General features: G+C 61.0%; 1 protein-coding gene across 1 annotated transcript; it reads left to right on the plus strand.

Annotated features, from left to right (window-relative positions):
- The first annotated feature begins 5,503 nt into the window (after positions 1 to 5,503).
- Positions 5,504 to 17,420, plus strand: GPR20 (G protein-coupled receptor 20). The gene is made up of 2 exons (XM_019713920.3): positions 5,504 to 5,635; positions 14,780 to 17,420. The coding sequence occupies exon 2, from the start codon at positions 14,810 to 14,812 to the stop codon at positions 15,884 to 15,886; it is 1,077 nt and encodes a 358-aa protein (XP_019569479.2). The 5' UTR covers positions 5,504 to 5,635; positions 14,780 to 14,809; the 3' UTR covers positions 15,887 to 17,420.
- The last annotated feature ends 8,079 nt before the right edge of the window (positions 17,421 to 25,499 follow it).

The raw sequence follows: 25,499 nt of genomic DNA on the forward strand, positions 1-25,499 counted from the left end.
CATCCCACCCCCACCCCAACCCCTTCCCCAACCAAGAGGTGGCCGCCTGGCCCCTCGAAGGAGAAAGTGGGGTGAGTGGCCAAGAAAAAGTCAAAGCTGCAGCCAGAGGGAAGGAGGTTAGACACTAGGAAGAACTTCCTGTTCATGAGAGAGGTAAAGACCACCTGCAGGCTCTCTGGGGAAGCCTGTAAGGCAGGAAAGGGGTCCAAGTGCTTGCAATTTTAAAAATTAGTGGGCATTTGCATTTATTGAGCTCCTACTGTATACCGTCACGTATGCTAAGCATCAGAGAGGAAGACACAAGTAAAATCTGGCCCAGCCCAGGAGGAGCTGAACATTCAGTTAGAGACAGACTTGGCCCTAGGGAAATCCAGACAAATGATCCAGGCCCAAACTGCCTTCCAAATTCAGGGCTGAGAGAAGCCAGTCAAGGCAGGCTTCATGGAAGAGGCAGCCTTGAAGCTAGGCTGGGTTTGGATCTAGAAAGAAACAGGAGGGCATTCCAGGGGGAGAGAACAGTGGAGCAAAGGTGTGGAGGTGGGAACGAGCAGGGTGTCCCCAGAGACAGTGAGGAAAGGCCTCAGGGCCAAGTTTCTGTCACAGGGTAGTGAATACAGCGTGGCCAATGCCTAGGGAGGATCTGTCATGGAAACTTTGACCCCAGGCTCTTGGAAGGGACAACATCTTAGAAGTCTGGAGTCACAACATCTTAGAATCAGTGACCGCTAGAGCCTGGGATCTCCGGGTCCCACTCCTCAGAGGTCACCAGTCCTACTGCCCACCCAGGGCTGACGTCCACGCAGCAGCCCGGGGATAGGGTGTACCCATCCAGGCCGTTTTGGGTTGTGCAGAGAACATAGCTGCTGCTGCTGGGTCGCTGTGGACGCTACGCCCTCACTGACCCTGTTCCCCATGCAGGGCGGCGAGGCAGTGAGCTCAGCAAACCCAGGCCTGCAGGGCCGCCCCGAAAGCCTGCTGTGCAGACAGACATTGAGAGGCACGGCTGTGCCGGTCCCACGAGACACTCTAAAATAGAAAGCAGGTCCCGAGGCCCTGTGGGGGACGTGGCCGGCTCTTGACCTGGATGGGCCGGTCTGGCTCTGCTGAGGAAACCACAGCCCAGCCTGGCCCTGGGCAGCTTTTGGTGGCTGGCCTTGGCCTCCAGGACTTGGGCGGTCAGCTGCCCCAGGACAGGGGCCTGGACCTGGGAGCGACCTGGAACGTAGCACTCTCTGCAGGAGCTCCCAGGGTGTGGGGTCCTGTCTACCGTGCCTGGAGGATGGGTTCCTGAAGCTCTGGAGAGAAAGCAGGCCAGCCTGGCAAGGCAATTTCAGGGCTTTGCAGGCCAGACTGGGCTACCTGGGTCCAAACCCCACTCCACCCCTTCCTAGCGGTGTGACCTTGGGCAGGTGACTCCACCTCTCTGGGCCTCCTACTCCTGTCAAACAAAGAGGAGAACAAGGGTGCCCTCACTGAGGGTTGCTTGGGGAACACCTGACGTGCTTCCCCTGGGCCTGGCACATATTAAGTGCTCAATCAATGGCAACTGTTACTACTTGCTGAGTGACTGACCCTCTACACCAGTGTTTTCCAATCATCACAGGTCATGACCAAGCATGGATCCATTTAGTGGGGTCACAACGGGCAGGGTTGTATCATTGCTCCTGGGATTTACTCGGGGAGAAGCAGGCCCCACACCACCACGTCCCCAGGCCAGATGCCCCTCAGACCACTGCTCGCTCACACGGCACTTGCACCAGCCCTGCCAGAGCCCCTCCAGCCTGGCCCAAGCATCCAGAAAAGGCTATGGGGGGTGGGGGAGGGTAGGGGACAGACTCAGGCCCCAGAGAGGCCTCCTGTCATCCTCTCCCTGGTGACCAGGTCGCCACAGCAGACCCTGCATGGCAGAGACCCAGAGGTGCTGTCTCCTCCTCCGCCCCAGGTCTAGGAGGTCCCAAGGTGATAGGAGCACCCAAGGCTGGGGCCCAGAGCTCCCCAACCCCCATCCTGAGTCCTCAGGGGCAGCGGGGCTCCCCTTCCCCCTGCGGGGATAGGAGCATGAAATGAGCTAATTCAGGTGCAGAGCTGCAGTCGGGTACACGGGAGTCCCAGTTAAACCGTTCCATTGTCCGCTCTGCCCCAGGGGAAACCCGCCGTTTCTGGGGGATGTGGGTGGGCTCAGGGGACCTGGGAGGATCAACGTCACCCCTGCCCGCCCAGCCAATCACAGGTGAGCAGCCAGGGCCATGAGGGGAGCACCTGCCCAGACTCTGGGGGGCCCAGAAGGGCTGAAGCAGCTGCTAAGCTTGGAGGCCTGAGCCCCACTCCGGCCTCAGTCTGCTCACCCTGCAATGGTAGGGCAACTCGGGGGCCTCCGAGGTCCAGTCGGGCAGAACCAGGAGGAGCCCTGGGAGGGCGATCCCTCAGCCAGGACCAGCTGGGGTACCGACCCAGGGAGGACTTCCTGCCGACCCAGGGAGGACTTCCTGCCGACCCAGGGAGGACTTCCTGCCGACCCAGGGAGGACTTCCTGCCGCTCACGTGAGTGAGCTCCTGCCTGGGATCACGTCCTCCTCATGCTGTCGTGGCCTAGGCTGGACCAGCCGCCTGGAAGGGGGCTGCAGACACACCTCCCTGGAGGACTTGACTGCCAGGAGGCTGGGAAGGGGCGTGTGTGCATGTGTGTCCCACAGACATGCAGGACTAGGTACTTCCTGAGAGGAGGAGAACGTGGCCTGGGGCCTTTCACAGCCTGTTGTCCCCACTTCATGCACAGAAATGAGTGGTCCAGCTAAGCTCAAACCCAGGGCTGCCCAAGGGCCCCACCATTCCCAATCTCCCAGACATGCAGAGTCACCTCTCCCCAGGGGCAGAGAAAGGCCCTGCCTGCCCCAGCCCACCGAGGCCCCTCCTGGGAGTCCAGAATGCAGAAGGGGCACGTGGCCATGGCCCCCTCAGGAAGCCCCAGGGGGGCTTCTTGCCCACTCAGCCCTAGCTGCCGCCTGTCTTCTCCGGATCACCCAGGGCTAGGGGCTCCCCGTACCCCTTGCAGTGGGCTGAGTCCTTCTGAAGACCTGGCCTGCACCCCCTTGCCCCAGGAGGCCCCCTCGGCCAGCCTCATTCTGGGCACACAGCAGGACACGTGTCTACGGTCCTGGCACTGTTTACACTCCCCGGAGGGCCACTCAGGAGGACAAATGAGGTCTGGAGCAACAGGCACCAGGAGGGTGACAGGACCCGCCTGGCTGTCACCGAATGTCCCCTGCTTCTGCCCCCCCCACCCTGCCAGCCCCCACTCGGCCCCCACTCGGCTGCTATTTGTGGCTTAATCCTCAGAACGGCAGACTCCTGTCGTTTGTGAGTCCTGGGGACAGACTCCCACAGTTCCAGCCCTGAGTAGGGGGCACAGGGAGGGCTCTTCACCAGGCTGGGCTCCGAGGGGCAGCCACACCCTTAACTGCTCCAATCAGATCCACCAGACCCAGCCACCATCTGACCTCTGACCTAGCCACAGAAAGCTTGGCCCCACCCAGGCTGTGGAGGTGACAAGGGTGAAATTGTCCCTGTGTCATTGTCTCCCCTGAGGGCTGTGTGAGGGTCACCCAAGCCTTCCCGCAAGCCTCCTGGGCTCTAACGCCTCCCCACCCCCAAACGTAGGTCCTACTGAGAAGAGCCTCCTTGTGGGAGGGGTCCTAGAGGCCCACCCAGGCTGTCACCCAGCTGCCCAAGCAGTCTGGTGCCATCTGTTGTCTTCTGGAGAAACTCCCCAAGATTTCTTTGGGAGCCAGCCTGCGTGGTGCTCCACTGCGGCCCTCAACGGTGGGCACAAGGCCTGGCCAGCCCTGCCTGTGACTCAGCGGCCGTGTCTAGCTCATAAAATGTGAGCCTCCGCTGGCTCAGCCCTCCTGCCCCCACCCACATCCTGGCCAATACAGAAGCCACACTCCCCCAGCAAGACCCTGGGTGCCCCTGCCTTGCCAGCCAGGAGTCAGTGCCAACCTGGGGCGTGGGCCCGGGTGAGCCAGAGGCTCCTGCACCTCCCTGAGCGGGATGGGGTCCTTTCTGGGAGAGTTATGACAATGTTCTAAGGAGATAACGGTAACCCCTGGTCTCAGCCCTGCATTAGCAGGGAGCCTGGGGGCAGGGAAGCTGCTCCAAGGACCACCCTTCCCCAGAATCCTCAATGGCTCCCCACTGCCCTTGGGCCATGTCCAGCATTCTGGTACCCACAGGGCCAGCTGAGACCCAGTGTGATGTCTCCTGCTCACTCCCAGCCTCACTGCTCCCTTCTGCACTCCATTGCTGGGGACCCCCAGTCTGCAGTTCCTGCTGTCCAGATGGCCACTCTCTGCCCTCCGCCGCCCGTCCAGGCCGCCTTCTTGCTGTTACCCCGCCTCTGCCTTGTGCCCAGAAGCCCTCCTGACCATGCCCCTCCCCAGCAGGCTGGGCCAGGCCTGGGCTGGGCACCCCTGCTTCCTCCTGCTGATGACACTGCAACCACGGCCCCCATCAGACTGAGCTCCCAGAGGTCCAAGGCCTTGGCAGGGCAGCTGTGCCTATGTCCCCAGTGGTCAGGATGTCGGAGGATTAAATGTGTGAGTGAGCAGGAGCAGAGGGACAGAAGACGAGGAGGGAGGGCACTTGGGCTGAGGGCCTGACCCTGCGCCCCCACCCCGTCTCACCCCAGCCACCTTCACTGAGACCTGAAACCCTGACCCACCTGGACTGGCCACCAGCCTTCACCCTGGTCAGCATGTCTATCGAGGGAGGGATGTCTCCCAGCGCCACTCCTGGACCAGGCCACTGACCTGTACACCCCACTAGCCCTTGTCAGGTCCAGGTCTTTCCCAGCTACCTGACCCCCACATGTCCCCCCGGAGCTGCTAGCACTCACAGGTAAGGCACGGCCCCCAGGCTGGTTCCAGCCTCACAGACACACTCAGGCATGCGTGCGCTCCTGCAATGCCACACCCATCCTAGGGACACACACGAGTGGGCACAGACGGAGGCCCAGATATCATGTGCACGGGCACACCCAGGACCACAACATGCAAATCACAGAACCCCCAGAGCAGTGCGGGAGCCCAGACCAGCGTGGGGCAGCCTGGAGGGACAGCCGGAAGCATGTCCCACAGGCTGAAAACTGGACCCGTGTGTGCTCCCACCTCCCACAGTGAGTGCCAGCTGTGCTCTCCTGGGCCCCTGCGGCCTCTGCAGACAGGTCACTGCGGGGACAGAGAGCCAGGGCTGGAGCTGCCTTCCCTCCCAGCTCTCCTCCTTCCCCTCCTGGGCGGTGCAGCTTTGGCCCCACCCCTCCGTGCCTCAGTTTCCTCCAATGCCAGGCGGGGCTGTGGACTCTGCAGCCCCTAAGCTCCTCCCTCTAGGGCCCTGGACCCAAACTCTTTCAGGGGGCCCTGGGGAGGGGGAGTACAGGAAAATGAGCCGCCACGCCCCTGCCACGCCCCCACCCCGCCCCCACCTCTGCTGCCTTTGCCCAAAAGGAGACCCGGGCGCCGGCCTGACGTCAGGCCCCAGGAAGGCGCTTATGGGCGGCCTGACCGAGTAGCCACAGAGCTGCCCCGGGAGGCTCAGGCAGCGCGGGCTCTGTCTCCAGCCACGGGTGGGCGAAGGTGAGGTGAGTCCTCTAGAGCTGGCCTGGCCTCCCCAGCTGGTCAGTGCCGGTGTCTTCACTCCCCATGCAGGCAGGGGGAGGGGGAGAGGGGCCGGATAACTGCGGAAGGGGCTTTGAGTTCTGCACAGTGGGGAGCCATTGTAGAGGTGGGAAAACTGAGCCCCTAGGGAAGGGCAGTTAGAGCTGGCCAGGCTGGGTGCGAGAGCGGGAGGGAGAGCTCCCAAGGGCTTGTGCGGTGTCCCCCCTGCCCCAGAGCCCCACCTGTGCTGCTGGACCCGCAAGCCCCTTCTCTGGATGTCATTCATTCATTCATTCATTCACTCACTCAGCACTAGCAGTGACCGTCCGCTGGGTGCCCAAAGCTGGGCCTTGATTTCCCCACCTGTCAAGGCACAAGGATGGGGGACCCCAGAGGCACTTGACGAGTTCTGGGACGTCGGCCACCACCTTCCCCCAGGCTGGGGCAGGGCTGGGGGTTGAGGGGCTCATGGGGACAGGATCTGTGTGGGGGGGCACACCCCCTGTGGAGAGCCAGCCCTCCCATTCCACAGCTCAGGCCCTGTGCTCCAGCTCTGCCCTTCCACCACCCTTTTAGGGGTGGGGAAACTGAGACTCGGGCCCTCCGGCCGGCCCCCAGCATGGACCTTGGAGCTGGCACTGCCCTTGCCTGCCTCTCGCTGGCTGTAACTGCCCTGTGAGAAGGAACACTGTCCCGAGGGGGGCAGGCGGGAGGGTTGGGAACTGGCCTGTGGCCAGGGTGCGGGGCGGGATAGACAAGAAGCAGCTGTGCAGCCTTGGGCAGGACTGGGAACGGAAGGGATGGCCGGGGTGGCCGGGACGGCCGCTGCACTCACAGCCCTCGGGCACGCCGCCGGACCTGCCCACCGGCCCCCAAGTGCTTCTGCCAGAGGGTTGCCCAGGGCCACCTCCCCTCCAGCGGCTTCCTGGATCTGAGGCCTGGGCCAGCTGCTGCCCCCGGCTTCTGATCCCTTCTCTGTGCTGCAGGCCGGAGGGTCCACAAGGCAGAGCTCAAACCCCAGCTCCCACCCCCAGCTGGGTAACTCAGATGCACCTCTTAACCTCCCTGTACCTCAGTTTCCTCACAGGCAGAATGGGGCTGGCAACACCCACTTGGGGGGACCTGGGGAGGGGTCAGTGAGACCCTGGAAGAGGTCATCTTGGAACCAACAATGAATTGTGGGGTTCCGGCTCTGCCTCAGGGAAGGGTGTCCAGGGCAGCAGGAGGTCAGAGGAGCTCAGGGAGGACTGTGTGTGGGGTGGTGACTGCAGGTTCAAGGATCTTCAGCAGGTGACACGGGCAGAGACGGCCCGCCAGGCAGAGGGACCAGCACGTGCAAAGCCTGAGCGTCCGGGGCTGAGGACCTGTCGGGAGAAGGGCCAGGCAGAGGCCAGGCAGGTGCAGCCAGGACCCTGTCCGCTGCCCCGGGACAGGCTGGGCTGGTGGAGCGAGGAGGCGTTCCGCAGCTGCCCTGGTCAAGACGAGGTGAGGGATGAACCAGGTGGCACAGAGGGTTGTCTGAGCACCCACAGGACCACCAAGGACAGCGATGCCTGGGGCTGCCCCTCCCAGAGAAACTCACGTTTCATCAGATGGTAAAATGTGAGGCAGAGTCAGCTGTGACGGAGTCCAGGTGACCCTCTGAGAGCACTGCACCCACACCCACAAGTGCCTCCTCTCCCCAAGCTGGGTGAAGGGAGCCCTGGCCGGGACGGGGACCTAGATCTCAGCCGGCACCACCTGGGGCCTGCTGGGTGACCCCAGGCCAGCCTGGTCCCTCTTGGGGGTCTCAAAGAGCCCAACCACCCAATCAGTAATGGCTATTTTAGCCATTGAAGGCCACAAGGGCCAGCCCATCAGGGACATGAGCACACATGGGTAGTCTGTGCCCTAGAATCACCATGTGCACAAACCCCAGGTTTAGAGATGCCCATCTGCCCTGCCTGGTCCCACCCACCCCTGCCTGGGCCTGGGAGCAGGTAGACCTGGCTTTGATGCCCAGCTCCACAAATTTCATGCTGTGTGACCCAGGGCATGTCACGCACCTCTCTGGGCCTCTGCTTACTCGTCTGTAGAGCCCAGGACTGCACAGCGTCCAGCACGGCACCTGGACCCGTGGTCCGGGAAAGGCTGAGCCTGTCCTCCATGCCTGCCCCTCCTGGCCCTGGGGGGCAGCTGTAGGCAGCACATGGGATCTGGGCCAGACTCCCAGCAGCCACCTGTTGCCCCATGGCTGAGGCCAGGCTCCCTTGCCGTCCTGTATATGGCAGGAAGGGAGGCAGCCAAGCTGTGGGATTGGCTGGGCAGCCACAGAGAACATGCAGGGATGGGGAGAGGGGTTCGGGAGGAGCCAAGGAGAGGTCAGGACACACCCCTACCTGCCAAGGAGGTGAGGTCAGCATGGCCCAGGTTTCCCCTCAGTCTCTGTGGGCAGGTCCCAGCACCCTGTGCCTCCGGGGTCTTGGCCTTGCATTGCTGGTCACGCAGCAGGGACCCAGCAAGCTGTGAGTGGAGGCAGCGGGGCACAACCCCCCCCCCAATTTGGTGTAGCCATAAGGCTGGATAGAGAGGGGGCCCCAGGAGGGGACAGGGTCAAATGACTTGGGAAAATATGCTCATTCTTCCCCGTTGGGAAGATTCCTGGGTTTGAGAGCTTCACAGAGGCTTTCAGAAGTCCTGTACTGAGCACCCTGGATGCCGGGAACTATCCCCCAAAATGGGCAGGTGGGCCCAGGCAGGACTTCTCTTCAGGTGGGGAAACCACGAGCTTCTAGCACTGTTACTATCATTAGCATGCCCCTTCTGTGGGGACATCTGCTGTTTCTCACATACTGCACCCGGCAACTCCAGCCACTCTGCCAGATTTCATTCACTGGTTTGCTCAGTTATTCACTCAACAAACATGAGTCCCAGCATCACAGGTGAGGGAACTAAGGCTCTGAGACTTGAATCGAATATTGTTAATGAGCACCAAAGGTGAGAGGAGGGAAATGATTGGGGGGGCTTCCTAGAGGAGGTGTCAGCCCGGCTCAGCTGGGAGGACTGGTTGGTAGTGAGGATGGAGCTGAGGTGGAAGCCGATTCCAGGCAGGCACCAGGCTACCAGGGGCCAGGCCAAGTGGGGAGGGCACTGAATGCCAGGGTGAGAAATGGGCCTCACCCTGCAGGCCTTGACTGGCTCACTCGCGTTCATCAGCCAAAGAGAAAGACGGAAGCCACTGTGTGCCCCGGCTGTTCTGGGTGCTGGCGGGACAGATGGCACTCTGCACCTCCCCCGCCCCTGCGCCGCAGCCTCATCTCAAGGTGCTCAGTCTGACGGGGGAGGCAGACTCGGTCGCCTGCAGCAGTGGGCAAAGCTCCAAAAAGCCTGTGACGTGTGGGGCTCCAGGTCTGCACATGGTGGGGTCAGGGCCACCCTCACCATGCATCGGGCCACAGCGAACAGCACCCAACCTCCACCCTTGCCCCGCCCTCCACCTCGGGCCACTCCCACACCAGGTGAGCAGCTAAGTCCCAAGGCTGGAAGTGATTGGCGGGCTGGCTGATAGCTGACGGGGGTGGGGGGAGCCTGGGGCTCAGTGTAGCAGGAGCCCAAGCCCCCGGCTCGCGGAGTGAGCTGGGCCAAGCCACTGAAGGACTATTCCACAAAAGGTGGAGGGAGGCTGGGCAGTCCTGCCTGAGGTCTGGGAGGGCCTCCTCCTTCCCTGAGAAGCACTGGGCCTGGCTCTTGCCCCAGCCCCTCAGCCCCCGGGAGTCCAGCATTATCCCTCTGCTCTGCTCCCTGGAAGAGCCTTCTAGAACAGTCTTAAGGGTTTGTGCCTGAAGGTCCAGAGACACAGGCAGTGCTGCCAGGGTTGGTCCTGAAGGTACGGGAGTGTTCAGGGCTTAGAGCCCTTCAGAGCCGGAGGTGCCCTCAGTCATCTTCTTGTCGTGCAGCTGGAGAGACTGAGGCCCGGGCAGGCTGCTGACCCGCCCCTGAGACTCCTTATGTCCTCTGAGATACAAGAGGGGAAGAAACAAGGGAGACAGGGGCCTCCACAGAGCTAAAAACCAGTGGGGGAGTGGAAGGCAGCTGGCCGGTGGGGGCTGACGGGTGCTCAGCCCTGCGCCCCTGCCTCCTTCCCTCCTGCAGCTGCACACCAGCTGTTCAGCCCCACCCAGGACCAGGACGCACCCACTCTACGAGGCCTGGCCCATGCCCACCCCTGCCGACATCCTGCTGCCCTCCTCCAAAGGGGACCCCTTTCCTTAATCCCCTCCTTTGTTCATACTCGGCCCTGTCTCCAATCCCCCCACCCACCGAAACCCTCTCAGGAGGAAGCATCCATACAGCCTCAGAGGTGGGTTCTTGCTCTGCCCACGTGACAGGTGAGGAAACCAAGGCTTAGCAACTTTAAGGTCACACAGTTCTGAGATGGAGCCAGGCTTTGGACAGGAGAGTCCCGGCTGGGGCCAGGACTCTCTCTGGCTCCACCCAGTTCCCTACCCCACTGACTTGAGCCCCTGGACAGCAGACTACACCCCTCTTTTCTGCTCAGGGAAGTACCTGAGTGTGGATAGGTAGAGCAGGCTGGGGCAGTGGGCAGTGCCTAGCTGGTGAAGTGACGAGCCTCCCAGCACCGCACCAGTCACTACAAGGGCATGGCTTCTGCCCACTGGGCACCGCCGCTGGCCCCAGCTCGAGTCTGCTCCACTTTGGCCAAACCCAAGGCACCTGCCAGGAAGGGGCGTGGACAGGGCTCAAACTGGCTCCCAGAACAATGCCATGCCACCCCCCTCAGACTGGCTCCCAGGGCTGTTCCTGCTCCTTCAGACTGGCTCCCAGGGCAGGCTCACGCCTCCCCCTCAGACTGGGTGGGTGGGCCTGCGCCAGGCTGGCCCCACAGAGGAGAACTTTTCTCCTGTTGCCCCTCATTCCAGGCTGTATTTAGAGGCCAATTGGGAGACAGGCACGTGGGGAGTGGGTGCCCCCATGTGCTGCCAGCAAAGGGGGCTGCTTCTCTGGGTGCCCCACCTGCCTTTCAGGACCAAGGGTCTGGCCGTGCCCTGGGTCCAGAGATAGACAGCCCCGTATTCAGCAGAGAATGGGGAAGAGATGGGGTGTGGCAAGTCAGATGCGGGTTTGAGTCCTACCCTGTCCCTCCCAAAGCCTCAGACTCCTCCTGTGTGAGTGGAGTAGGTCTGGAGACCGGGTGGGGAGGGGTTGCAACTACGCGGGAGCCAGCCCCGTGAGTCCTCTGGGAAACTGCAGGGAGAAGGTGCTGTCATCACGTCACCTTACGGGCAGGGAGACTGAGGCTTAGAGTGACACTTCCTCTGGTTCCTCGTGTTGTTCAAACCCTCCCCACAACACCCACGGCCTGGCCATGGCCGCCTGTGACATCCCCACACCGCCCTGGCCCCACCTTCCCATGGGGGTGTGGACAGTGGGAGGGGAGGGACCAGGGGCATGCTGGGAATGTGGAAGGTGATGGGGGCCTCTGCCCAGGGCTCAGGGCCCCCCAGAAGGGCACATTCTTGACTAAAGCAGATTTAGGGGTTGGTAGGGGGCCATCCTGTGGGGTGTGGAGGAGTAGGAGCTGAGGCATTGGAGACCAGTGGGGAAACTGAGGCCCAGAGAAGAAATGACCTTCCAGAGGCCATGCAGGGGTAGGCAGGAGGGGGGCTGTTCAGCCCAGACACTCCCAACCTTGCTTCTTCCTGCCCCGGAGAGGGGAGAGCCCAGTAGGGTGGGTTTGCAGGGCTCTCAGCAGCCCACCTGCCCGAAAGGCCCAGCCCCCTGGGCCAGGTACGGGCCTGCAGTCTCCCCATTTCAGTTTCAAAATGGAAGGGCCATGAGTAGATGCCCCAGAGAGGTGTCCTTAAACACTTAAATCAGTACGAATGACTGTGAGAGATGAGGGGGATAGCTGGGTGTGGGTGGCCCCATGGGGTAGGGTGGCAGTGGTCTTATAACAGAGCTAGAGCCCGATAGAGCAGAAAACAGGGGAAGAGATGGGGAAAGTCAGGGAAGGGCCACGCTGAGGCCAGGATCAGGGCTTAGAATATGACCTAGGATGAAGTTCAGAGTGTGACCGGGAACTAAACTCATTCTGTCACTGGGATCGGGGCTCAGAGTGTGACCGGGAACTAACCTCATTCTGTCACTGGGATCGGGGCTCAGAGTGTGACCGGGAACTAACCTCATTCTGTCACTGGGATCGGGGCTCAGAGTGTGACCGGGAACTAACCTGATTGTGTCCCTGGGATCGGGGCTCAGAGTGTGACAGGGAACTAACCTCATTCTGTCACTGGGATCGGGGCTCAGAGTGTGACAGGGAACTAACCTGATTGTGTCCCTGGGATCGGGGCTCAGAGTGTGACAGGGAACTAACCTCATTCTGTCACTGGGATCGGGGCTCAGAGTGTGACAGGGAACTAACCTGATTGTGTCCCTGGGATCGGGGCTCAGAGTGTGACAGGGAACTAACCTCATTCTGTCACTGGGATCGGGGCTCAGAGTGTGACCGGGAACTAACCTCATTCTGTCACTGGGATCGGGGCTCAGAGTGTGACCGGGAACTAACCTCATTCTGTCACTGGGATCGGGGCTCAGAGTGTGACAGGGAACTAACCTCATTCTGTCACTGGGATCGGGGCTCAGAGTGTGACAGGGAACTAACCTGATTGTGTCCCTGGGATCGGGGCTCAGAGTGTGACAGGGAACTAACCTCATTCTGTCACTGGGATCGGGGCTCAGAGTGTGACAGGGAACTAACCTCATTCTGTCACTGGGATTGGGGCTCAGAGTGTGACCGGGAACTAACCTCATTCTGTCACTGGGATCGGGGCTCAGAGTGTGACAGGGAACTAACCTGATTGTGTCCCTGGGATCGGGGCTCAGAGTGTGACAGGGAACTAACCTGATTGTGTCACTAGGATCAGGGCTCAGCCTGTGACCAGGATCAGGGCTCAGCCTGTGACCAGGGTCCAGGCTCACAGATATCAAGGTTCATCACGTTACTGAGATCAGGCCTCAGCTTTGTTTGGGGTCAGGGTTCAGACTCTCAGAGCTGAGAATCAGCATGTGCTTGGCTGACATCTCTCTCTTCACCTCTGGGGTGTCCTGAGCATCCTGTGTAGCCCCCGCCCCCAGCAGCCCTGGCCTGGACCCCCAGCACCATGACTGAGTTGCAGGCCAGCATGCAAGGCTGGCCCTGGGGAGTTTTCTGGGAGGGCAGGGTCCCTGCAGCCAGCGTCACCCTGGGCCTTTCTCCCAGAGGAAACTTTCTGGGATATTTATTATTTGTCTCTGTGACACTGAAGCCGGCCTAGTGCAGACACATTGGAAAACTGAAAAGCACGTGGAAAGGAGTCCAAAAACTGTGTGCCATGCGTCTCCCGGGCTGGCTCCTGGACTCCTGTGTTTTGCCACACATGGATTTTTCATAGTAGAGAAGGGACACGTTAGGAGTCATCCCTCTCCTTTCCGGGACCTTTTCTCCCCAAGCCTCAGGTTCCCAGCCCCCATGCCCAGCCTCGTCAGGTGGCCCCTCATACCCCAGGGGGCCTCTCCCGGCCCCAGGTGTCCCTCCCACTCCCCGGCTCCCTAACCTGCATCCGTCCACCCTGTATGTTAGGGGCTGGGGTACCCAGTGGAAGGCAGCCCACCCAGAGGCCCCTGTGAGCCGAGGCCTGGGCCGCGTGTGCTGGGGGTGGCTGGAGGGGCTGGTCACAGGCCTGGGCGGCACCTGACCCCACCCACGGCCTCAAGGGTGCAGAGGCACAGGCTCAGCTGGGTGACGTTGGGCAGGCACTGACCCTTCTGAGCCCAAGGCTGGAGGCAGCTGCCTGCCCTGCCCATGCCTCCCTCTAGGCCAGATTGGGACCTGAGCCTCAACTAGTGCCCAGACCCCCGGCAGGCTGGGCATTTGGTGCCCCCCCAGCAGGCAGGACTCAGTCCCTGCTCCACAGGCTAGGAGCTGCCAGAGGGAGCCTGTAGCAGAGGCCACGCAGCGGGCCCGGGGGAGTGGGCAGTGTCCTGTTCACAGCACATGCCTCACTGACCTCCTCCCCAGGAGGGGGAAGGGTCTTCCCTCCACCCCTGCAGGTGGGGGAGGACACACTGCAGCCCGCCTCCCTGCTTCTTCCCAAAGCCTTCTCCTTTCTCCTGAAAAAGCCAGAAATGTCCTTATTTGGAGGATAGGCCCAGCCGGGGTGGGGCTGGGGGCCTTTAACCCTTCATTTATAAATAAAGGGATAAATCTCAGCAAGTTAAACAGCTCAGCAGGAACATAAACAGTGGGAAGCCCCCGTCCAGCCCCCAACCCGCCCCCACCAGAGTGTCTGGGCCACCGGGAGTGGATGGGCCGGGAGCACAGCGTTTATTTAACTGACACCCACTCAGGCCTTGCTGCCCCTGGGACCTGGCTCCAGGCTCTGGCCCCCGCAAGCCGCTCTGTGCCTGCCTCCAAGATAAGGGTGCTTGTCTCTCAGGGCTAGGAGGGAGCTGGGGCGCCCAGGGAGGCTGGTTCTCAGCCCCCCATCCCTGCCCCTTGGGAAAAGTCCCTTGTGAGGACGCTCATCCAGGGTGCCAGGCTTGGAAGAGGTAAGAGCAGATGGGTGGCCTGGAGGACAGCAGTCGTGACGCACGGGCCCGGGGTCAGCGGGGTGAGCATCGGGGCAGGGTGATCATGGGCCAGGCTCTGTCTGAGCAGAACACTGGTTTATCTGACACCATGTATGTGCTGGGTGCTGCTGTGCTCAGTGAATCCTCGCAGCTCCTCAGTCCCAAATGCCTAGGTTAGGACACGAGGCACAGAGAGGCTAAGTGATTTGCCTGAGGTTGCACAGAGTAAGGGAGGAAGTGGAATCAGAGCTGCAACAGCACACACTTGGCCCTACCCTCCTACCTGAGCCATACCCCTCACCTTTGTCTTCTAAGTCCTGGTGGTGGTTCCGCACGGTGGCAAGGGTTTTCCTCTCCTGCTACAGGGAGGAGCAGGTGCCGAGGCCTCACCTTGTGCCAGAGCACAACATGGCAAGTGCCAGGGCCCGGCCAGGCAGAGGCGCTTGGTGGGCAGACCACCCAGGTCCACCTGCAGGCAGAGCTCAAATACCCCCAGGGTAACCCCATCTCTTTCCTCCCAGGCCCGGGGCCTGTGCCCGCCTGCCTCCATCATGCCCTCCGAGTCTCCCACGGGGCCCCCGAGTGTGGCCTCCAACGCCACCGTGGCAGTGCCGCCGTGGGCCAACCTCAGCGTGCCGGAGACGGCCCTGTTCCAGCTGTTCGCCTTGCTGGACGAGGAGCTACACGCCACCTTCCCGGGCCTGTGGTTGGCGTTGATGGCTGTGCACGGCGTGATCTTCCTGGCGGGGCTGGTGCTCAACGGGCTGGCGCTCTACGTCTTCTGCTGCCGCACCCGGGCCAAGACACCGTCGGTCATCTACACCATCAACCTGGTGGTGACCGACCTGCTGGTGGGCCTGTCCCTGCCCACGCGCTTCGCGGTCTTCTACGGCACGCGGGGCTGCCTGCGCTGTGCCTTCCCACACGTCTTCGGCTACTTCCTCAACATGCACTGCTCCGTCCTCTTCCTCACCTGCATCTGCGTGGACCGCTACCTGGCCATCGTGCGGCCCGAGGGCTCCCGCCGCTGGCGCCAGCCGGCCTGCGCCAGAGCCACATGTGCCTTCGTGTGGCTGGCGGCCGGCGCGGTGACCCTGTCCGTGCTGGGCGTGACGGCCGGCGGCGGGCCCTGCTGCCGCATCTTCGCGCTGACCGTGCTGGAGTTCCTGCTGCCGCTGCTGGTCATCAGCGTGTTCACGGGCCGCATCATGTGCGCGCTGTCGCGGCCGAGCCTGCAGCAGGGCCGCCAGCGCCGCGTGCGGGCCATGCAGCTGCTGCTTACCGTGCTCGTCATCTTCCTCGTCTGCTTCACGCCCTTCCATGCCCGCCAGGTGGCCGTGGCGCTGTGGCCTGACCTGCCACGCCACTCCAGCCTGGTGGCCTATCACGTGGCCGTGACCCTCAGTAGCCTTAACAGCTGCATGGACCCCATTGTCTACTGCTTCGTCACCAGCGGCTTCCAGGCCACCGTCCGCGGCCTCTTCCGCCGGCATGAAACAGAGTGCGAGCCCGGCATTGGCGATGTGATCAGCGTGCGCAAGAGCTCCAAGGGCTCAGGCCACTGTCACATCCTCAGCACCGGCCCTCACGCCCTCACACAGGCCCTGACTAACGGGCCTGAGGCGTAGTCTTGCCGGGACCTGGCAAGGGGGCCAAAGGTCAGGACCGGGCCGAGCGTTCCCGGTCAGGGCCAGCTCTACCTGGGTGGCAAATCAGTTTCACCTTGATCAATTGGTGATGGCTAGGGAGATTCTAAAGCCACTGTGCTTTGCTTGATTAGCAATGTCTGCCACAGGCTCTAGGTGGGCTGTGGTGGTCTGAATGCTGATTATTTACTATCCCTAGAGTATATATTGTGTCCATTGAAAACTCAGAGGGGTAACCAGGAGCTCCTTGCCTGGGCCATTCTGTCCCCACAAAGAGGTCCTCAGAAAAAGAGACAAAGATGTGTTAGGTACTGGGGATTCCACGGAGGGTTAAAAAGTCAACTTGAAGAGGTCACCTCCCCTCCCTGTCCCCTGTTCCCCTTTCTTCATCCCTCCCCCACAAACAGAGAACAAGGACAGAAAGGAAATGTCGGGACACAGTGTTACATGAGTGACGTGAGGGGTTCAGTGCAGGACCCCCACTCGGGTGTGCATGAATCACACGGTAAGGCAGTATGATGCCCAGAGGCTGCCTTGCTCTGAGCCAGTAGTTGGATATTTGGGGTGACACCTGAAGGTGCAACCAGCCCACAAAGGCGATTTCCCACCCCTCTGCGGTGCGGGAGGGTATATTCAGCAAGTATGGTGCCACAGCCAGGCAATGGCTGGGTCAGAATCAGTCCCACTTCCTTCAGCACCCCCGTGCCTGTCCCACGGAAACTGCTCAGACCTTCCCAAAGCCCCCACTCCAAGAATGTTCCCAGAGGCCCTGCCTGCTGCCCCAGGAGGGTGGCAGGGCTCATGGCCTCATCCTACTGATGAGAAAGCCAAGAGCAAAAACACACAGCAGCTCAAACTCACGCCTGCAGGCCCACGGTTGCCATCCCCACACTTGGAGCCGTTTGTTCTCCCCTCAGGGCAGAGGGGCTCTGGCCAGCAGCTGTCACCTGGCTCATCCTGTCTCCCACCTTTTCTGGGGAGGGAGCACTTCTCTGGCTTGGCCTCTGATCGCCTCCTCTGACCTGGACTCCAGGATTGCCTCTGCGTGCCTCTGGTCCCCATGTCTGCAATCCAACCATCCAACCTGGGGTCCTTGGAGACTGCAAGAACACCCAGCCCAGGGGGAGCCTTCTACCATTCAAGCTTCTGGGGCTGGGGTGGGAAATGGGGCCGACCTCACACCTCTGAGAACTCAGTCTGATGGCCACCTATGCAGAACCCTCGCTAGAAGGGCCTCAGTGCCCCCACCCCACTCCTCTCATTGACCTTGCAGCTGCTGGAGACTGGGCGCCCACACTCCCACAGATGCTTGCTTCCTCCTCCTGAGTCGCAGAGGCCAGGCCAGCACTGTCCTGGGTCCCACGGGGGCCAGGGTGTGAGAGCTCTGCATCCCCCTCCTCATGGCCTCCCCTCCGGATTTTCCAAAAGCCCGAGTGACGTGAGACGGCCTGTGTATTTATATCTGATGTAAACAGTCTCCTTAACGAGAAGTCCTCATCCTGAATTAAACCTGTTGATTCCCTTTGTGACCTCAACTCAGCTGGTGGGCAGGGGTCACGGTGGGGCACTGAGCCAGGTGGGGGCCATGTGTGCCCCCCTCTACTCAACTGTGCTGTGGACAGGCGGGGGCTCCCAGGAAGGGCTGGGGTGGCGGGTTCATAGTTTCGCCATCGCTAATAGGCAGATTTGATGCCCCCCAGAGGGTGGAGGGGGTGCAGGAGGCAGCCCTCTGGGCTGGGTGTGGGTGCAAGCCCTGGGGGCACAGACCTGCAGAATGATGGGTCCTCACCCCATCCTGGTCCCAACTCCACCTGCCCAGGGAGAGGACATGGATCTGGGCAGGGCAGCCGGAATGCCCACAGTGTCCTGTCGTATCACCAAAAGTATGTCCTGGAGGGAGAGGGAGGGGATGGTCAGTTAGCCAGCACGCAAGGGAGAGGGAGGACTGCAGCACTACCTGTGGGCTTCCAGAGCGTCACTGAGTTGTCCCTTCTGCACCTCCCTATAAGCCTGGAAGTCAGGATTGTCACCCCATTTCACAGGTGGGGAAACTGAGTATCCAGGAGACTCAAACCTTGGCCTCTCGTCCCCAGTTCCTGCCTCACACACAGCTGGGGCACCGTCCCTGGCCCAGGGAAGAGCTGAGGTGGGGATGCGTTGACGGGACGGGCTCATCACTCTCGCTGTCTGGCACCCTCTGAGGCCGGAGGCGTCTGGAGGTAAATATTAGGGCCTGTTTAGATTAAGCTCCATTAATAGCAGGAAATGTCACAGTGGCGCCTGCCCCGGCTTCCTGGAGACCTCTGGTGCCTGAGGGGCGCCTTGTAGAGATGGATGTCCCACCCTGATGTCCCACACTTGTGGCCCCCCTGCCTTTTCACATTCCTCCCGTCCCCTCAGCAGGCTCTCTGGGCCCTCCCCCAGGGGGCCAGGGAAGCCCAGGACGTGGCTGTGAGGGGGACTCTCAAGGCTGTGAAGACACTCCTGGGTCAGTGACCACCATGTCCTCACACCCTAAGGGGCAGGCCCCCCACGCCTGAGGGGTCTATGTTCCCAGTTCACAGAGGAGAAAACGGGGGCTCAGAGATGTAGTGGAACCAAGCCAAGGATAGCCAACGCCACCTGAAAAAGCTGTAATCCCCACCCAGAACTGCCTGGCCCCGGGGCCAAGAGGAGGGCAGCCCAGAAGCAGGAGGGGGGAGGAGGGAGACCTGTTCATGGAGTCCTGGGACCTGTGAGGGTCGTCCTCCACCCCACCCTTCCATGGGTGCCCCCTCCTAGTGGCCTGCGGGGGGTCGAGGGTCAAGCTGTAGTGCACGTGGGTGAGGTCCAGGGGTCTGACGTTCCACCTCACCCCATCTTGTCCAGAGCAAAGCCAAGGGGGGCTGCTGGGGGCAGCTCCTGGGACCCTAATGCCAGAGGCTCACGGAGAGGGTGTCACAGCCCAGCCTAGGGTGGGGCTGCAGGCACTGAGCCCAGGCAGGGGCAGCAGCGTATCCCACCCACACCAGGCCCCCTTGGCCACACCAGTCTCTCCAACCCTGAGCAAGACATGTGCCATCCCGAGCCTCAGTTTCCTCTTCTGTCAAGGGAGGATAACTGACACCGACCTTGAAGTCCGGCTGTAAGAATGAACCACGAGTGTGCATGTGTTTGTCTGCCACGTGTGCACATTGTGCATACATGTGTATTGTGTGTGTGTGCGGGGGGTACACATGCTGCTCAGTCAGCGCTCTAGTGATTAAACTGAGCTAAGGAAGGAAACAACTGTCCCCAGGAAGGCCCAGCACATTCATTCGTTCAACAGCGTCCTTTACCTTCCCTCTGCCAGGTATAAGTTGAGGTCTCTCTCCCTACAGGACATCTGCCCCCTCCCCACATGGTCTCAATGATTGAGACCCTCCCCCATTGTCACCCACTCTTCTAGCTTAAGCCCCATCTCTGAGCTTCCCCTGGAACCTGCACACACCTGACGAGGGACAGCGCTTGGGGGTACATCTTGGGCTCGGTCCTGGGTGCAGGCTTCCTGGATTCTCAGAGAGGCCAGTGATCTTGGGGAGCCCCTCCAGGGCTGGCCCAGCCTCTCCAGCCAGCTGATCTGGGAATGCCAGTTGGGCCAGGGTGTCTGGAGGCCTGAAGCCACGAGATGGCGCTGCTGGCCTGGGAGAGGCGGCCAAACTGTGGTGGGCAGGCAGTGACCTTTCAATTCAGCTCTGCCCCCTGACCCTTGGAGGGGCAGCCCTAGAGCTGGCAATTCTGGAAAACTGCTTGGAGGAGCTGAGGAGCTGGCCTGCCTGGGGAGAAGAGTGACACTGAGTCAGGGAGACGCAGGCCCTTCCCACTCTGCTGACTTCAATGCAGCCCCTCACACCAGGACTTGGTCTCCCCACCTGCCAGAGGGGAGCTGGGTGAGGTGACCACAGCAGGAGGGGAGGGTGGAGGGTGAACCAGCGCCTCCTCATGGGCTGTGGACTGGGCCTGACGTCACCTCATTCACCATCTCCTGAGCCCAGAGAAGGTCGAACACCTGCCTTGAGTCACAGAGCCTGGAGTTGAGCCGCTCACTGTGAGCAGGAGAGAAACACGCCCAAGGGCTGGGATGTCCTGACAAGCAGTGCCCTGAATTTCCAACAGCAGCCCTGGCACCTACCCCAAACCAGGTGGTGAGGAAGCAGGAGACAGACAGTCGGACACCAAGGAGAAGCTGGACTGGGTATGAGTCACCCAGTGGTCCCTGGCCTGTCCTATCAGGCAGAGGGGACAGGCCTTGCCTGTAGGGACAGAGAGAGAGACAGTTTCTAATAGTCCCTGGCCTGACACTGCCTATGGTTCCATCGGCCCACCTTCCGTCCACGAGGCAGCTCCCACCCTGGCTCACCTAAGGAGGGCATCCTGGGTGGGGTGGCACAAGGCCAACTCCATCCAGCTCAGCCCATGGATCCCTGGAGTGGCCGGGTGGGACTGGCCTCCCCCCACATGCTCCCTGGGGCACCCCAGGAAGATCCCGTCAAGGTGCCCCAGGGAGCAGTGTGGCGGCTGTGCCCTGAGACCCTCTCAGTGGGCCCTTCCCAGAGCAGAAGCCAGGATCCACTGGGCACCTTCCAGCCCCATTTCTCCCTCTGGGATGCTGTTATCTTGCTGCTTATCCTGTCCTCCCCGTCCCCCACCAAAGCCCGTCCCCCGCCACGGCCTGTCCCTGTCCCCAAAGCTGCTCTCCTCCTCCCCAGCCACTAGGCCTTTGTTGAACTGGGGTGGCCACAGAGATGGCAACAACATTGGAGCCCCAGAACCTTAATTTTTTAAACCAGAACCTTGAAATCCTTACGTCTTTCTTCACTGTGATGGCTCTAGAACCTTCCACACACTCCCTTCTTCTCTGCTCTGTGGCCTCTCCACACCTCCATTGCCCCCCTCACAGGAGTAGCCTCAGGCCTCTGCATGCCAAGGACCCCCTCAAAGGGGACAAGTAGCGGGAAGCCAGCCTGAGGGAGGCAAATGTGATTCATAGATGAGCCCAGAACCACCCCCTAAGACAGCCATCCAGGTCCCGCAAACGTGGACTTCTGGCCGGCTTCACCACGCCCTTGTCTCCCTTTCCTGGGTCCCCCTGAGTGGCTGCAGGTAGCACTTCACAGAATCCCTGCTGAGATGTGTGCTGTGGTGCTCCTGGGAGAAAATGTCCCCCACGCCTGGGAGGAGCCCTCAGCAGATGGTGTCAGACCCCAGAGGGGGTACTGAGCATGAGGAAGCGTGTTCGGATGCCACCCCTGAGAGCCAGCCCAAGGGACAGGGAAGAAGGGAGTGGACAGGCTGGGCGTCCAGAAGCACTGCCCACCGAGTCTCACCCAAGTCTTATGCCAAACATAAGTGAGCTCTCCAGAAAGATCCATGCTTGTGGGGCTCGGTTCAAATCCCAGGTCCAGCCCTTAGTTGCTGTGTGACCTCTGAGCTCATCAGTAAAATAGCCATACTGATGCCAAGTTCTCAGGTTGTTGTGATAAAAATGCAGGGGGACAGGGACTCAACTTACCACCACTCACGTGTTAGTGACAACAGTCCATTGATCATTCGACAAGCACTTACTGAGCACCTACTACACTCCTTGGCATAGAATTGGAGGACGCAGCAATGAATGAGGCAAAAATCCCGTCTCAGTGAGCCCACGGCTCCAATTCAGTTTGGTGAGACTCTGGTAGGGATCCATGCTTGGGCTCAACTGCCTGCCAGAGGATTGGGGAAGGCTTTCCAGGGGAAGTGACTTTTAGCTGGGTTTTGAAGGATACGTAGGAGTTTGCCTCTCAAAATAGCAAGCGAGGGCATCTCTGGCAGCAGGCACTGTGGAGGTAGCGCCTCAGAGGTAAGGAGGTACAGTCCATGTCCTGGGAAGCACGGGGATCAAAGGCTGGGCTCACTGGCAGAAGGAGATTGAGCAGGTCACCTCCCCTCTCTGGGCCTCAGTTCCCCTGTGTTAAAACTTGAGGATAAAAATGCCACCTTCCCAACGAGACAATGGCTGTGGAAAGTGCCGGCAAATGCTAATGTTCCCTATTTAATTTTCCATGTTCTTTTCGGAGGCCAGGGTTATTTCTGTCCACACTTGGCTATTTCTAGGCCCAGAGCTTGTCCTTTCCCACAGAGGACTCCCCGCTCCCAGGCTGAGGTGGGAGGACAGGGTTGGGGCACGAGGAGCAGAAACAGAATCGCCTTCCAGTCAGAGCAGCACACACCCCTCCCTAGAGCAGGGCATCGACACCCGGGGGCCCCGCCACCTCTCCCCGCCCTGACATCCTTCGGGGTCTTTCCTTTGGGGTCCTCTCTACAGGCCTTCCCAGCTGTCCCCAGGCCTGCTTTGGTGTGGCGGGTACGGGATGGGGTAGCAGGGATGGGCAGGGGTCACTGGGGAAGGAGGGGTAGAGAAGGGCCTGTGGGCGTGGACAGGGGTGCAGGATGGGAGGCCAGGAGGGAGGCAGGGGTTGGCTGGATGTGGACAGTTAGCAGAAGCAGGGACCAGCAGACCTCACCTCAAGCGGGTGATGGTGGCTGTCCCAGGGCTTTGCAGCGCAGGGATGGGGCACGTCCCCAGCTCAGGACTCTCTGTCTCCTGAAACCTTGGACGCTCAGTGTTTGACTCTTCAGACCCCAGGGTTCTGAGACTCCCAGGTTCTGAGACCTCAGGGTTCTGCAGGACTTAATGAATCTGCTACCCCAGGCAGGAAGTCCCTGCACAATCTCACATGCTCACACCGTGCGAAGGGAACTCCACGCTGGCTCACGCCTCCCCAGCCCATCCCGACACTCAGGCGGGGCTCACCCTGGGGGTGCAGAAGACACCAGGTCATGGTCCCCAGTTGTGGCGCCAGCCAGGCTGGAGCAGCGAGGAGTACGGGAGAGAGCACAGCCGGACCCAGCAAAGAGGAGTTCAAACCCAGGCTCCCAGCCAAACAGCCCGAGCTCCGGGCAGTCCCCTCCCCGCTGCTTCAGGACCTGTGCAGGACCATTCACGGCAGCGACGAGGCAGAAGCAGCTCAATACCCATCCGCAGATGCAGACAACCACAAACTGGAGTACCACTCAGCCGTAAGAAGGAAGGAGGCGCTGACACCCTGCGACAAGGACGGACCTTGAAAACCTCAGGCTACAGCAAAGGAGCCAGACACAAAGGGCCGTGTATTGTATGGTTCTATTTCTGCAAAATGTCCAGAACAGGCAAATCCACAGGGACGGAGAGCAGACTGGTAGTTTCCAGGGGCTGGAGAGGAGATGGGGTGACCACTTACCGCGTATGGGGTGTCCTTTCGAAGGGACGGAATGTTCTGGAACAAGATAGAGGTGGTGGCTGCCCAACATTGTGGCTCTACCATGTGCCACTGAACTGTTCACCTTAACACGGTTAATTTTATGTTACATGAATTTCGCCTCCATAAAAAAGCCTGTTAAAAAATTCCTTATCTGGAAAACAGGGATGATGACACTGCACAGGACTGTTGAAGAGACTGAGTGACCGTCAAGTCTGTACTACCTGTGACACCGCGCCCAGCACTGCCTCCGGACAAGCCCGGTGCTAATGGCTGGGCTGCCTGAAAGGTGAGGCAACACCGGAAAGTGACTTCTATGTGAGCCGCTGGGCTCAGCCATCCCTGCTGGCTGTTTCCAGGGGGACCCTAAAGTTCCCCAGTGACTGGCCTGCAGGCTCCAGCTACTTCCACCTCACCCCCCACCTGCCACTCTAGGAGGGACCCTAGGCACACGTGGGGCTGGGGGCCACAGGCAACCTGCCTCCAGAAGTGCCTGAGTGCAACGGTGGGGGGAGGGGGCGGGTACCAGCCCTATGCCAGCCTGAGCCCATGTCCACCTGTCTCCGTGGGCCATGCCTGTGGGTGGGACCATCTAAGGGCTTCTAGTGACCGACACTGGGGTCCCGGATTGGCCTGACCCATCCTGTTCCCTGATGGCTGCTGGGCAGGGGCCCAGGAAAGCTCTGTCTCCTGGGGCTGCGGTTAGCAGCCCCAAACTTAGTGGCTTTAAACAGCACACATTTACTGTCACATTTCCGGAGGTTGAGAGTCCTAAGACCAAGGTGGCAGCAGGGCTGGCTCTCTCTGGAGGCCCCAAGGCAGATTCCGTGGCCTTGTCCCTTCCAGCTCCGTGCCCTGGGCCACGCTGTGCCTCTGCCCCTTCCAGCGCCCCCAGGGCCCAGGCAGGGCCTGCAAATCCTGCCCACCCACCCGGGGCCCCATCATAGTGAGTCCCATTCCCTCCTGTCAGACTGGCACTCCCTGAGGGTGGGTCCATGGAGCTGGGCACAGGGCCTGGCACCCAGATCTCAGGGACATCAACCAGGTTCCCAAGGAGAGGCATCCTGGCGCCACCACCCTGGCGCCCGTGGCCCAACCTTGGCAAAGGCTACTGTCTTCTGAGCCCTGGGCCACGCCAACCACTCAAATAAATGAATGTTCCCATCACCACTCACGGATGAGAGCACCACTGAGGCCCCTACCAATGGCCACCTGCCCCAGCCCCCCAGGAAGCAGCCCTTCACCCAGTGGGACGCTGCCATGAGCCTGGGAAGCCGGCCGCTGCCGCATCGGAGCGCATCTGCGTCCTTTCTGGTAGAGTGTAGAGTCTCAGTGCCCTGTGCCACCTGCGATCTTGTTCAAGCCGTGAGGAGGTAGGGATCGCCCACCTCATCTGACAGGTGAGGAAGCTGAGGCTGGGGAGGGGAGGAGCCTGTGGGTCCAAGTTCCCTGCGTGGTCAGAGGGGGAACCGGGCCAGGGACCTGGAGGCTGCTTCCTGCCCTGGACTGATGCCGGCTCCTGCCTCTGCCCCCACCCCTCCCACCTCCATCGCATCCCCCCTTCCTTGGGAAGTAGGCTTCCGTTCAGACTTCCAGGCCTGGCAGCACCTTGAGGACCAGCTGTGGCTCCCCATCTCAGAACAGCCCCCACCTCCCAGTCAAAGGGGCCTCAGGGACCCCATGGTTCAGGAGGCTGAGGCCACACAAGGAACGAGACAGAGAGAGAGAGAGAGAGAGAGAGAGAGGTGGAACAAGACTCCCCAGCCCTGGACAGCCCCTAGGTCCTTTGGTCCCTTCCTGAGGGGCCTTGCCACTGGAAGGCCTGGGTCTGCAGCCCTCCCTGGGTAGGGAGGGACAGAAAGCCCCGTGTGGTCCACGGCATGGAGGGAGCTCAGCTTTGCTGGGCAGGGAGCAGGGGAGGGTGGGAACACTGGGGGTCGGCCAGCCTGCTGCTCAGACACTGCTCTGGGCCTTGGTGGGGGACCACACTGAGCCTCAGTTTCCCCCTCTATAAAATGGGAGAAATCACACTTCCACACAGGGCTCACAGGGTTAGGTGGGAGACAGACCGCCCGTCCGGCTTGGCTCCACTGCAGCGGGAGCCCCCAGCTGGTCAGCTCTGAAGGTGCAGGGCAGGGACTGGCACCCAGCCCTGGCTGACCGCAGAGCTCACGCTGAGTTGGAGGTGGGAGAGAGGGACAAGAAGCAGGCATGGTGGAGGCCCAGGCACCTGGGTCTTTCAGGATATTGTGTAGACTGAAAACCAGATTTTTAAAAAATTCATATTCTGTGAAAATCTA

Source organism: Rhinolophus sinicus, chromosome 6 (genome assembly GCF_057876585.1).
Source record: "Rhinolophus sinicus isolate RSI-liver-muscle chromosome 6, RSI-T2T, whole genome shotgun sequence".
NCBI lineage: Eukaryota > Metazoa > Chordata > Mammalia > Chiroptera > Rhinolophidae > Rhinolophus > Rhinolophus sinicus.